Source organism: Barbatula barbatula (assembly GCF_947034865.1).
Source record: "Barbatula barbatula genome assembly, chromosome: 8".
In the NCBI taxonomy this organism is placed as follows: domain Eukaryota; kingdom Metazoa; phylum Chordata; class Actinopteri; order Cypriniformes; family Nemacheilidae; genus Barbatula; species Barbatula barbatula.
Window position 1 is genome coordinate 4,626,204 of NC_136771.1, and position 13,228 is coordinate 4,639,431.

General features: G+C 41.4%; 1 protein-coding gene across 1 annotated transcript in view; it reads right to left on the minus strand.

The window, feature by feature from the left end:
• Positions 1-436: 436 nt before the first annotated feature.
• The window catches only part of grin2bb (glutamate receptor, ionotropic, N-methyl D-aspartate 2B-b), a gene marked incomplete at both ends in the record, with an annotated part of 66,998 nt that continues 54,206 nt past the window's right edge, over positions 437-13,228 (minus strand). The window contains 6 exons of the mRNA XM_079461622.1: positions 437-2,911; positions 5,277-5,515; positions 8,587-8,774; positions 10,172-10,332; positions 11,858-12,087; positions 12,403-12,528. Of these exons, the coding sequence (XP_079317748.1) occupies positions 437-2,911; positions 5,277-5,515; positions 8,587-8,774; positions 10,172-10,332; positions 11,858-12,087; positions 12,403-12,528 (3,419 nt within the window). The remainder of the gene's footprint in view (positions 2,912-5,276; positions 5,516-8,586; positions 8,775-10,171; positions 10,333-11,857; positions 12,088-12,402; positions 12,529-13,228) is intronic.

Consider the following 13,228-nt stretch of genomic DNA (forward strand, 5'->3'; position numbering starts at 1 on the left):
AATAATATAGAATAATATTATTATCAAGAACATTATCAATACAGTTATTGTAAATTTACCCTGTTGTTTAAAAACAGTAATTGGTTTCCATCCACGATTGTACAAAGAATAATACGCAGTTGTCCTCATCTTTAAGCTGGATTGGCCACTGTTTTCTGTCGATAGTGGGATATACAAAAAGAAATGAGAGAATAAAACTGAGGTTTTTTCCCCCTAATCTCACAATTTCAACAGTGGGCAGGTCCCATCTCTCTATTTACATATGTACGCTTGACAGCGCATCATCCACTTCATTAAAGCATGAGTCAGTCCCTTTCACACAGTTTCCTCTTCTTTTTAAGCATGAAGGTACTAATTACACACTGCCCTTTCATGTTTCTCTCTAGTCATGTCTGTCGGCGTTTTTCCTGTATCTATCCACGTCGGACTCTCCCCTTCACACATCCGACTCTATACTGGAAAGCTTCTCGTAAACGTGTCCGTTGCTCGAACCATTAAACGGTCTCTGTCCTTGTCCCATTCCTAACCCATCCCTGGCTGACAGCAGCTTGTTGTTGCTAGGTCCTCCACTGTGGTGATTACCAAGAGGCCCGCCCAGGCAAAGCTCCTTGGGAAACCGAGGGGTCACGTTGGACAAGACCCCGGAAGTGGCAGAGGCAGGCAAATAGGAAGTCACACCCATGGAGCCCCGGAAATCAGCCCGAGTGTTGTTGAGGAGCTGCTGCTGCTGTGGCGTCTGTTGCTGCTGCGGCTGCGCCTGCTGCTTTTTGACGTAGTATGATTTGGCACCGTGTAATAGACACTGGTCGTCGCCGAAGGTTGGGATGAATGGGTTCTGGTTCACCTTATCTGGGTAGAGAGATTTAGACAAGGAGTAAGTCCCGACCCCTCGGGTACCGCCCACACCTCCTCCCATCATGCCTCTATCCCTGTCCCTCATGTCTTTCTCACCCACAGAGCGACGATGCAACCCACCTTCACCCCCACGGAATAAGCTAAATGACGACCCCCCACCCTTTCCTCTGTCCCCTGCACCAAAATAGCCTGTCTCCTGATCCCCTCCTGCATACTGCTCAAACATCTGGGCGTAGGGGCTTGTGCCCTCCATGTAGCGGTCTTTGTCTTTTAGGCTCACGCTTCGGGGTGGTGGGAGCATTGAAGCTCCACCGCCACCTCCAAACCCACCCATCCTGCCTGCCCCTTCCTTCTGCAGATCTACAAATGTGTCATAAGAATGCTGCCTGCGCAAAACCTTACCGCCCGGGCCGAATTTCCGCCTCTGTACCTGGGTCTGGGCCCCTGTGCCTCCCCCTCCCTTTGCACTCTCCAGAGCATGTTTGCCCCCGATCTGATCCATGAGGAGGTGGTTGTCCTCACTGATGTCATACAAGTTGCCCGGTTTCTTGCACGAATCACATCGCTTGCAGGTGGCTGAGCTGGGGCGGCTTGAAATTTGCCCGCTACCTCCACCTCCCGCACCGGATGCCCCAACTCCCCCTGCAGCTGGGTAGCCCCCACCTCCCCCATGCATGCAAACTGGCTTGCTTCCTCCACTGCCAACCCCACCACTGTGAGAATTCCGACACTCCCAATCCCCTCCGGCCAAGCCGCCCACCCCTCCGATCCCCTTTTCCCAGCATGCATGGCTCTGTTGCCCAGGTGATCCTCCTCCCATTCCACCCTTACACTCTGTCTTCTTGGATTTACCTTTCAGGAAATCATCCATGGGAACCAAGCTAGTGCACGCTGCCCCACCACCACCACCACTACTAACTACGCCACCACAACCACCCCCACCCATTCCTGGAACATCGCTTAAATCCAAATGCTCCCATGGGGATGTCCCTTCCTTGGCTCGAAACTGGTCCACATAGAAGTCCCTCAAATTCTCTTTGTCTCTGAATAGATAAGAGGTGCAGTTACCACTTCTCTGGCTCTTGCGCTCCACAGGCGGGGTGGCCGAGCGGTGTGCTTGGGTTGCTGGGTGGTGGTGATGATGATGGATAGTGTGGTGGGGGCGTCTCCTGAAGCCAAGCTCGATCTCATCCTGCTCACGACGGGACTTGGCAGAAGCTGGCCTCTTTTTCAGACTATCCCTGTACTGCTTGCGCCGCTTGCCATGCCCTTCAAGGTTGCCGTAGGTGACGGTGTGAGTGGAAATATCAGACACGTCAGAACGAATGTTTCCGTCGTCCCCTCCCGATCCCACCCCACCTCCCCCGCAGTACCTGTCGTGTCCGGGAATGAACCCTGAACTGGATGCCCCACCCTTGAAGGAGAACTTCCCGTACAGATCGGGCAGGCCGGACTTGAAGCTTGACTGGGTTGGGTGACCCGCAATCAGGTCAAACTTTTCCCTGTTCCGGTGCGTCAGTGACTGACGTGGCTGGGTGGTGAAAATGGGCGCTACCCCTCCCCCTAAGCTGTCACAATCGTACCCACCCTCCAATGAACTGGCACTCCCTAAACTACGAGGTCGGTTAGGCAGGGGACCCGACATACCAAGAGCCAGTTCGGATCCCGTGCCCCCATGGTGATGTAGGTAATGATCCTGGTACAGGTTGCTGTCCTTCAGGTGCAAGTTTCCAAAAGTCCTCTCCACCTCGCTAACGTAATCGCTGAACATGTTGTCCTCTGGCAGGTAAGGTGGAGGCTTGCAGTCGGAGTGGCCTGCTAGGCTACGGCGATGTTCGCTTATGTCATAAACGGCTGACTCGCGATGGCTGTAGTCTAGCGCGCTGAGGGGTGAACCGTTAACCCCGGGAACAGAGGTCATATTCTTAGCAGTACGCAACAGACGGAGAATGTTGGAGTGGGTGTTGTTCATGTTCATGTTCATAGTGGCTGATGGTGAGTCAAGTGCAGATTTGTTCTCCTCAATCTGAACACCGTGGATGCAACTGTAGATGCCCTGATGGACAGATAGAAGGAAAAACAGAAAATAAAGGAGAGGAAAGGAGACAAAAATATTGGATTAGTATATTGTTCAACCAAAAGTAAAACTGCAAGAGTACACATGCAAATACATACCTGGAAAATATATTTGGACACTTTACATATGCATCTAATTAGAGACCGACATGTAATTTTGTTTTGAGTCAGAGGGAGAACAGACTTTGCAGTTACACAGGTGTAGTTTATCTCAATAACTATTTTTGTGCCTGACACAATTTCATAGTAATATTGCCCAAACATTTTGTTCTTCACCAAAACCGATCAAAGTACTTGGAAAACGATCAGTAAGCCATGTGACTCATTTGTACACACACCATTGGGTGCTTCATTAAGCGTTAACGCAAGTCACCGTGTTCTGCCAATGTACTGAGTTCATCCAACCAGATATTCAACCTCCTTTTGAGTTCTGAAGAAGTAAATAAGGGTTTGGAGCGACATGAAGAAATTTCGTATATCAAGTGGGAGAAAGGGCAAAATAAGTAGTGATTGATGAGGACAGGGTGACAGGGTTGCACTAACACTTTGGTTCTGAGCACCCATCAATATCTTTTATATCAATGTGATAAAAATTCACCAGACACTCTCCTTCATCACTGCCGTGACAAATGAATTACACAATATTCTAATAAACCTCTCCCGCTCATTTAAAAGTAATTCGGATTTACTGAATTTGAATCCATTTATCCGTGGTTTGGGTTGTATTTTGTCAATCGGCAAAGTCAAAATACTTCATTACCTTTTATAAATGGTTGGGTGTTGCAATTTTTATCTGGACTAACAAACAAAGGTGGTTGTTATGCACAATAATGGGATATCTATTAAAGTTTTATGAATATACATGTTGCTTCAAAACATTTTAAAGGCTAAAGGTCACTCTAGCACTGGTGATCCACCTCTCTGGTGAGTCAACATGTTAGAAATGTGCTCTCTCCATCTCAGTCACGCAAACTCTTCTGTGTGTTTTTCATTCTTTTCTTTATGTCCCCTTATCTCCGCTACCTTCTGTCTTTTTTAAACTCGGGTCATCCTTCCCAGCGCAACTCTTATTCTCATCATCTCGTGACCTCTCCATCCAATCTTCGCTTAGTGTTATCTCAGTTCTCTTTTTTTCTCCTCCTTTCTTGTGAGAGCGATTTTTTTCTTCTTTTTTGTCTGTTGCCTGTTCTTTATTCACGTTTCTCTATTCACTGTAGATTCTTCTCACCCCCATCCGCAGTAACGGTGCTTTAGCTGATGTTCAACCACTTGTCTACATCTCAAAAGGAAATGTTCTGACTTTCAATGACCCCCAGATACATATATGGCTGGATCTTGCAACATAGAAAACATGGTCATGTAAAGTGCACCGTTGCTTAAAGGGACAATTTACCCCTAAATAAAAATTCTGTCATGTATTCAACCTCATGTCTTTTAAACCTGACTCACACAAAAAGAGATGTTTTGAGAAACAATGGAAGTTAATGGGGGTCAAAGTTGTTTGGTTACCAATGTTGCGGAAGAAAATTGGCAGAAGTCACACAGGTTTGAAATGACATGAGGATGAATAAATGATGAAAGAATTTAATTTTTGGGAAATATTTTCCTTTTAGTGACAAATAAAGCCATAATTTCACATGTTTTTTATCCACATTTGCAAACACAAGTTTATGCTTGAATTACTTGCCAATTTGCAAAAGTAGACTATTATACAGCTCTGTCATTAAGTGACTCACGACTTTACTTCAATTGCTTGAGGGAAGATTTTATGTCTAAATGTCTAAAAAAAGTTTGGACGCTAAAATGTGTCTTCACAACCACAAATGGGTTCATAGAAAAGTACAGGGCATTACCCTTCCTTGCATAAGGATTTGAACAAAATAACATGTGGCCATAATCATTCTTTGAATAATAAGATATAAAAAGAAACATATTTTGTAATAAATGCTTTGCTTTGGAAAGTCTTTTCCCATGGCATTCTATGGAGCGAGTCTTTAAACGACAGCATGGATTTCTTGGCACAATTCATTGAATCATATTTATATTGTTTACAAATGCTTAACCTTTACTCAACAATAACTTCCATGTTTAAAAAACGAAATGCTAAACAGTTTTTTGGCATAAAACCAATATCACACTCGCATTAGTGCTTATCTGACAAATATCCACACTGCTTTGATTACTTACTGATATTTAGCAAAAAAGCCAGTATCAAGGCTAAGCACACCATTGTTATAATTCTAAAACCACTCTATAAAACATTAAGACTGTTAAACCTAAAGAACTAATTGAACTCAATAGGCAGTTGGCAACAGAATAATAATCGAGAACAAGCCTCCACTCACCCTGCTGATGGAGAAGGTCATGCCGGGCTTGCCCGTGCACACACCCATGAAGCAAAATCGGAGTTGCCAGTAGAACAGATGCTCCGCGATGAACGTGATAAGGGACAGCGCCATAGCGGCTCCTAGCATGTAGAATACACCTGCCATGTTGTCTACATCCAACTGACTGCTCATCACCTCGTTTTTCTCATTGTGGCAGATGCCAGTCAGCCACAGGGCTTCGAATTCCTCCATCTCACCTGCAAACAAGGAACGAGAGAAGGGAGGTTAGGGAGAAGAGAATGTGCATGCAGAATATTAATAATTGGGAAATGAAGTCTGTCTGTACAAATTTTTCCATCAACGACTTCTGTGTGTTGCATGTGGTCGAGTTTTTCTGTTGGATTGTATTGTATTAGACATAAAGTAGCAATACACCGTATCATACTCTTTTCAAGGTTGACACAAGAAAGTGACAAGTTATTTCCATTGTGGTCCTTGATATTCTTAACTTGGTGATGACAGATGTATTTAGCATGTATTGTAACGAAAGAAAGAAAGAGAAAATAAATAAATAAAGCAAATACAAAAACAAACATACGGACCTAAGTTTATTCCATTCAAGACCCCACGTTAGCATGCGTGACTGTACACATTTGTCTATCCAGCACCACATTTATTCAGATCTCATACGAAACCGTGCACCATAAACAAATTACGGCTCCTGTGACGGGTAACATTTGTCACGGCGGATTAGTCCAAACTTAAACCCACTGGAGCTTTCTCTCATTAACAATTGTTAATGGGAGTCGCCTGTGATCTGGTTCTTAGCACTAATAAGTGCCCAGAGGGATCCGGCAGTTCTCATAGGAGGGACAAGATCAAACTCCAAAATCCCATTTAGTGTCCCTCAAGGCGGTCTGTATGGAAAAAATGTAGATATACCCAAACATACTTTTTTCTTACAGCATATGCACCAAGGGAAACAAAAATACACATCGAATAGCTATCCTAGCTATGTCTAATCATTCAAAAAACCAGACACCCATATGAATATGAACACCCGTGTGCGGGTGTTTGCATGCTGTGCCTGTGCTTTCATGTGCACCTGCATGTAGATGTCACACGGTTAATGCCTTTGCAGTGTACTTTTGAGATAACACAAGCGCCCCCTTGACACTTGCAAATAGGACTCTATTCCTGGTCCTGGATGGCTTGCATAACCACATGTTCCATAAACTAATTTGTGAGTGGCTTTGGATAAAAGTGTCTGCTAAATGAATAAAAGTAAATGTAGATATGTCGTGTGAATGTTTATTGTGTTGTTAATCTCATGTAATGTCCGACATACAGGGTACACTGCAAAAAAAATCTTAGTCAGAATTTTTCGTTAACAAATAATTAACATTCTTAAATCAAGATGCATTTCCTTAAGTAAAATGACAATGTCTTGTTTTCTAAAAAATCCTTTAAATAAATAACAGTAAATTAAAATTTTAATTTATTTCAATGCAACCATTCAGCCAAACTGGTTCTTCAATGGCATGGATAAGTACCTTTAGCACCAAATATTCCACTCTGCCAATATCTTCTGTGACTTTGCCTATACAATAAAAATTGCTCTTGCAATGCATGATGTCTGAAATGATTAGTATTGTTTATGCTTGTATGGATGACAAAGGCCGTGTTTCTCATTCGTGTCCTGGATGCGTTTCAAACTGCCTGTCATGTTAGATGCTGTTAGGGAAGAAGCGCATCATTTCCAGAAGTGGCCTCTGGATCTGGATCACTGGATCAGACCATTTTGATCATTCTGTTTTCTATTTATTTAAATTTCACATTACATACGTCTTAAAGATGTTAATTTATCGTTTAATTCTGTTTAATTGGTTGTATTTTATCGAAACGTTTATGTAGTGTTACAAAACTGAAACAGGAAGTGCTTCTGAGCCAGTGTTGTTTACGTCTTGCAAGTGGTCTATATCATTTAAATTTATAATATTATATACATAATAAAACATGAACTACAGCACTATAATTCTTACTATTCTGCCAACAATCACGAATCCGTAACTACAGCCGTGAAAAAAAGAGACCATTTCAATAGCACGATATGCGTTTCCTGAATGTACTATTTATAGGTATGGGTTTAGGTAAAATTATATTTTTTGTTTCATTCCCTTTGAACCAATTACAATATTTTCCCCAAAGGTTTAATACAAATATTGTTTCTATTTGCATTTATTTGCAATAAATTAAGACTGGAGAAACCACAAATTCTGCAAAGAAAGAAATCATATTCACTTTTAAGCAATAAAACAGTAATATTTCTACATTTATGTAGGAAAAGGTTCACATTTTTATGTGAAAACCAGAATTAAGACTTATGCTGTCTGTCTTTCATGTTGCTGTTGACTTTGTCACTTCTGAGGTTTAATTTCATTGAGATTCAACAGACTCTGGACTGGAATGGCCACAATACATCTAGAAATGCTGATTTGAAATAAAACATTGGAATGGTCTCTTAATTTTTTTTGAGGTTGGAATGAAGATTCGTGTGATTTTGTATGCTACAAAAACATATGATAAATAGAAAAAGGCAATAATGAAACCGCACCCCAGTTACAAATTTCCATGAGATTGTGTTGGTTTAAACATGAATCCTGTTTCTTTTCTGCATAGCAAAATTTGCTATTTGATCTCCTTTCTAACAAACAACACAAAGCAAACTCAAAGCAAACCATCTTATGGAAAAATGTTACTACTACTGAGATGTGCGTGCGTCTGGTCTAAACTTGGCATCATTAGTAAGAACGATGTCCACTATTTATTTGTACCGGTTGTATTTTGAAGGATAATTCTTTGATTTTACAAGCAATTAAAAATTAGCTTTATTATGCTTGACCATGAATGCCAGACAAAGAACGTTCAAAAAGACAGGATGCCAGATTTTCACGCATCTAAAACCCATTTTCTGTGGCATATTGGTTGGCATTCTGTCAGCCAGTGTAGGCACTTGTCATCTCTTGCCAAGCATTCTTTAAAACTGTTTGCCTCGGGGACACATCGAGAACCACTTAATAAAAAGCGCGTACTAACTGAATGAAATCTCAAGCTGTGACTTTTTGGGATGAGGACTGATGTCACTAAACAGTTGCGGTTTGCATAATTCCTTTAGTGAATCAGGTGCTAAAACAATGTAGACTGTGTGCCCAAAAAAAGCAGTTCTTTCTTCAATTCGCTCTTCTAAATATCTCTGCTATGGAGCTAATCTACACGTCTTCTGATTCACAACAATTACATAATAAGCAAAGAAAAATATGATCTCTACCATCTCCAAAGAGCTGTAGAATGGCGAGGTCCACTGCCCTCTTCCAGCCCGAGTCTTTCTGAATGGCGATGCCGTACCCCGTGGTGGCAAAGATGTACCCGCTACCAATGGTAACCAGTTTACAGCCCTCGTCGCGGCCGGCCATGTAGTTCAAGACTGCTGCGTCGTAGATAAACGCATCCAGTTTACTGAACAAAAGGAAAGAGGGGAATATTACATTAGAATGATGGTAAGTTGGTTGGGCGATGCCTACCAATTTGGCATCGGACAATGGCTACTGTGAAACATTGCGATGTATGATGACATCGCCCTGCTGCGTTATAAAGTAAGGTGTGCCTGACACATCTTTATACAGCGCGAGCTGGGCAGTTATAAATGATTTTATTTCATTGGTGGACAGAAAACACAAATCGCCTTAGCAAACTTAAATATTCATCGCAGTGCGTGCCAGCTGCACCTCAGTGCGCATTTCCTTAACACGAGTGTATGCTTAATTTTCTAAACAAGAACAAGTGAAATTATTAAAAGAAAATAAATATGATAACCATATGTAGAGTCGAGTGTTTATTTTCATTTTCTACATTGGTCAGGACAGCCTGATTTATTTTCACTTTGCATGAAGTAAATTATCTCTCTTTCTAACGTACCTTCTCTCGCGCAGCACCCGATGTGTTCTCATGTACACAATTTGGCACCATTGATTTAATGTGAATCGATACTCGTAGTACCGATGTAATTCGGTCCGTGCCCTTAAAAGTACAGAGTCCGGTACCCAACCCTACTGTTAACACAAACCATTCACTCACGTGTGTGACAGGCAACATTTGTACAGTATCTTAGTGAAAATAAGGCATTAATCAATCAAATTAAACATTTGACTTTATCTTATGTGAGATATTTTCCTTTTTGCGATAATTTTATTGGAGTTGTTTAATTCTCATTTAATTGTAAAAAGCTTTTAATACATACTGTATTGTGCCAAGCAAAGAAAATGCATATTTGTATGTTACAAATGAGAGTAACTATCAAATAAGAAAAGCTTTTTTGCATTAAAAATTATGAATAATTAGATATGTGTATTGCCCGGTATTGTTTATTTATAACCAATAGCAAAGTAGATCATCTGTGAGCATCTGATAATATAACACATTTTTCTATTTTTGGCATAATAATAGCTAAATAAACTAGCACGGAAGACTGACGCTTTGCACCAAAAGCATTTTTTAAGCAGCTGAAAAAGCTTGGCTGTGGACATTTAAGCACAAAAAAACCCTTTGGAGGACAAATGGTCTAAAGTTAAGGTGCTTTAGCTACGACATTAGCTATGGCGAAGTATCTAGAAATATCCATAAAATGCTGCACTATTGATCTATATGAAGATATTGAATCTATAATAAAGGATTTTACAAACCAGGGACATCATTGCACGTCATCCACCGAACAAATCGCCTCATTTTGATGCTATTATCAGCCCAGAGTTCACCCACCCCCTCACTGTACTTACTCTTGTTCTCCATGCTCTTAATCTTCCTCAGTCCCCACCCTTCATTTTACCATATAAACTGTCTCTTTCTCGCTCTCTCACCCGGTCTTCAGGCTATGAAGTGCCTCGTTCACATTTTTCTGGTGGAAGCTAGTCATGTAGCTGTGCATCTCCTTGTAGTTGTTCCGTATGTTTCTCTCCGTGCTTCCATTCGGCACGGTGCCAAAGCGGAACGGAGGGGAGAAGTCATTAGGATGTTGAAACTATAGGTGAGAAAGAAAAAACATGAAGCGTTCAGTGTCAATGAACACTCAAGGGAGAAAGTGTAAGGAGAGATGTCATCTCCAAAACCTTTACACGTATCTTTTTTGACGCAAAATCTCACCGCATGTATTATTAAGAAGGCTACGGTAGCCTCTCCGCTTCTTTTCTGTTTCATATCAGTTGCCTAATTCACACTAGCTCATTTATTTCCACATAAAGAGGATGACGCAAAAACCGAATTACTACCAAACCGGTCAGCATGTTCTTGCCCAAAAATGTCTTTAGTAAGAGGACAGTAAACAGTAATATTAGGATGTCACATACAAAACTGTGCACTACTATTGAATGAAGTCGTTTCAGAAACTAATGGGGTATAGACCCCTTTCGTGCCGACGTCCCGCTTGCGTCACGGCATGAGCTGTAGGCAAAACAAAGACTGAAACAAAAAACAAAAACTGAAACAAAACAAAAACTGAAGGCTTCCAATACAAACCAGCACAGATTCGGCTTCATAAGGAGTTTCAAAAATCATCTTGTCGTATTGTTTAGTGGCACAATTGACAGAATACAGTCTCCAATTTCATATTTTAACACAAACCTGCTGCCATTTTCAAACAAAAACACTGTCGACAGCTGTAGTTAAACACAATAAATCGAGCGGATTAAACAGAAAGGATAATATAACACTTTAGAAAAAAACGACTGTCTTTTGTTGGTGTGTGGATGTCTAAAGATATCTTGCGTACGAGAAACTGGGGAACAAGGTTATTTTTCACGTAGCATTAACTTTTAAACGCATAGGGCATGCTAGCTAACTTTGTTAGTTATACAACTAGCAGATAACTATCGGCCAGAAACTAATCAGAAACTGTTTGTCATCAAACAAAAAGTGCATTAGTATAAAGAGAGAGGGAGCCATGAGAAGGCTCATGTTATGTGTCAGGTTTGTGTTCAAGTAAATGCATTTGCTAACGTTTGCCACTGTTAGTACAAGCAGGCATATATAGATCTACGCTCTCAGTTGATCTTTTACGTTTTGACAGTTTTACTTTTATTTCAGAATGACTTGGGAAGCCTGTATTGGACTCTGTATTATTAAAACGGACAGTAAATTAACCTTTTTATTTAAATAAATCTGACAAATGCAACCTCTAGGTCATAGCATGCCTCCATAGCATGGTGTGGAATTGCAAGTGAGTTTTGACTAACCACCTGCATTTCACTTGCTATCCAGGGCTGAAATCATGCCAAACAGTATTTTAAGTCATTATCGATCCTCAGTCGCTCAGTGTGTCGTTCTCAGTTATGTATGTAGCCATTCACAAAATCGGTAAGCGTGTGATAGGGAGTCTTAAACTCTTTAGTTAGAGGAGTCTAATGCATCAAGTCAAGTCACGTCCAATGCAGCCTTCAGAAATAATGGCTCTTTTACGCACTAAAGTTGGAAAATATCTGTTTTGACCGCAAGATAATTGAGATCAATAAGAACTTTCTTTTTAATAATAAAACACAGTTTCACGGTACCTTTTTGTCACTCAGGCCAGTCACCTGGTCCACATACTCCTCTTGGATCATAAACGCAGCAAGGTTGGCTGTATAGCTGGCCAGGAATATCACAGCGAAGAAGGCCCAGACCGATACCATGATCTTACTAGTCGTGCCTTTGGGGTTCTGCACAGGCACAGAGTTGTTGAAGACCAAACCCCATAGAAGCCAAATGGCTTTTCCGATGGTGAAAGACGGACCACCAGGCTCTGATAGCGTGTAGACAAGCACAAAGTAAAAAGAGATACTGAGTAATAACATTACGGGAATCATAAAGTAATACAAGGCAGAAGATGTCAAACCATGAATAGTCATTACGTTTTCAGCTTTGATGTGAATCAAAAGTATTCATGAAAGCAGTACATTCATTTTAAGACAGATGTTCTGTAATAACAAACGAAAAGATTCAACTGTGTCCCGTGTTTCTTCTGAGCTGTGGTTTATGAATAGACATACCAACTGGTGTATGGGTGTTTGACAGCTCAGTATGTGTGAGTGTATTGAACAAGTGCGTGTCTGCACACCTCGTCCGTCTGCCAAGCAGCGATTGTAGCCAACAGGACTGAAGTATTCAAAGATGAAGACGGCCACGGCTGAAACTATCAACAGCATCACAAACATCATTACCCAGACATCAGCGCTGAAGGGCTCTGAGAGCGAGAACAAAGGAGAGAAGAGAAATAAAGGGATGGGTGTTTGTCAAGAAAACCCTTGAGATCTCTGTGTGTGAGTTTATAAAACAGAATCAGGATTAGAAAACGGTTAGAATGTGGTTTAACAACAGTAGCCTTCGCACTAAAAATATTATGGAACGCCGTCAAAGGAATGAATACACCTAGAAGTCTATGGATAAATATCACTGCAAAATATTTGGGAAAATGGGCTATATGCACACTGGACGATGACATGCTTCCGCTAAAATCTGAGCCAGCTAGGTCACTTCTGCTCTCATAGCATTTTTCACCAAGTGATAACAACGTGTTTATTAAGAAAACGTTCAACCTTTACTACGGGTGAGCATTGTTAAGTGCCACTGTGATCATGCCTCTAGTAAGTGCAAAGCTTTCTTCATATTTGCTGATGTACGGTGAAACATATAGCCTGAAGTGCTTTGCCTTTTTGGTTGTCAGCATATGTTTGAATAATTAGACTTACGACCTTAATCGTATGTGCAAACAGAAGCGAAACGCCATTGTTCCATATGGACGCTACGATGTGAGGCGGATGTAATAGCCTGGCTGAGATTTTGGCGGAGGTATAGTATGTCATCGACCCATATGCATATTCCCCATTGTGGGTCCCATACAGGCCTATACCAATCTCAACTGACTGTACAGAAAACGAAGAATA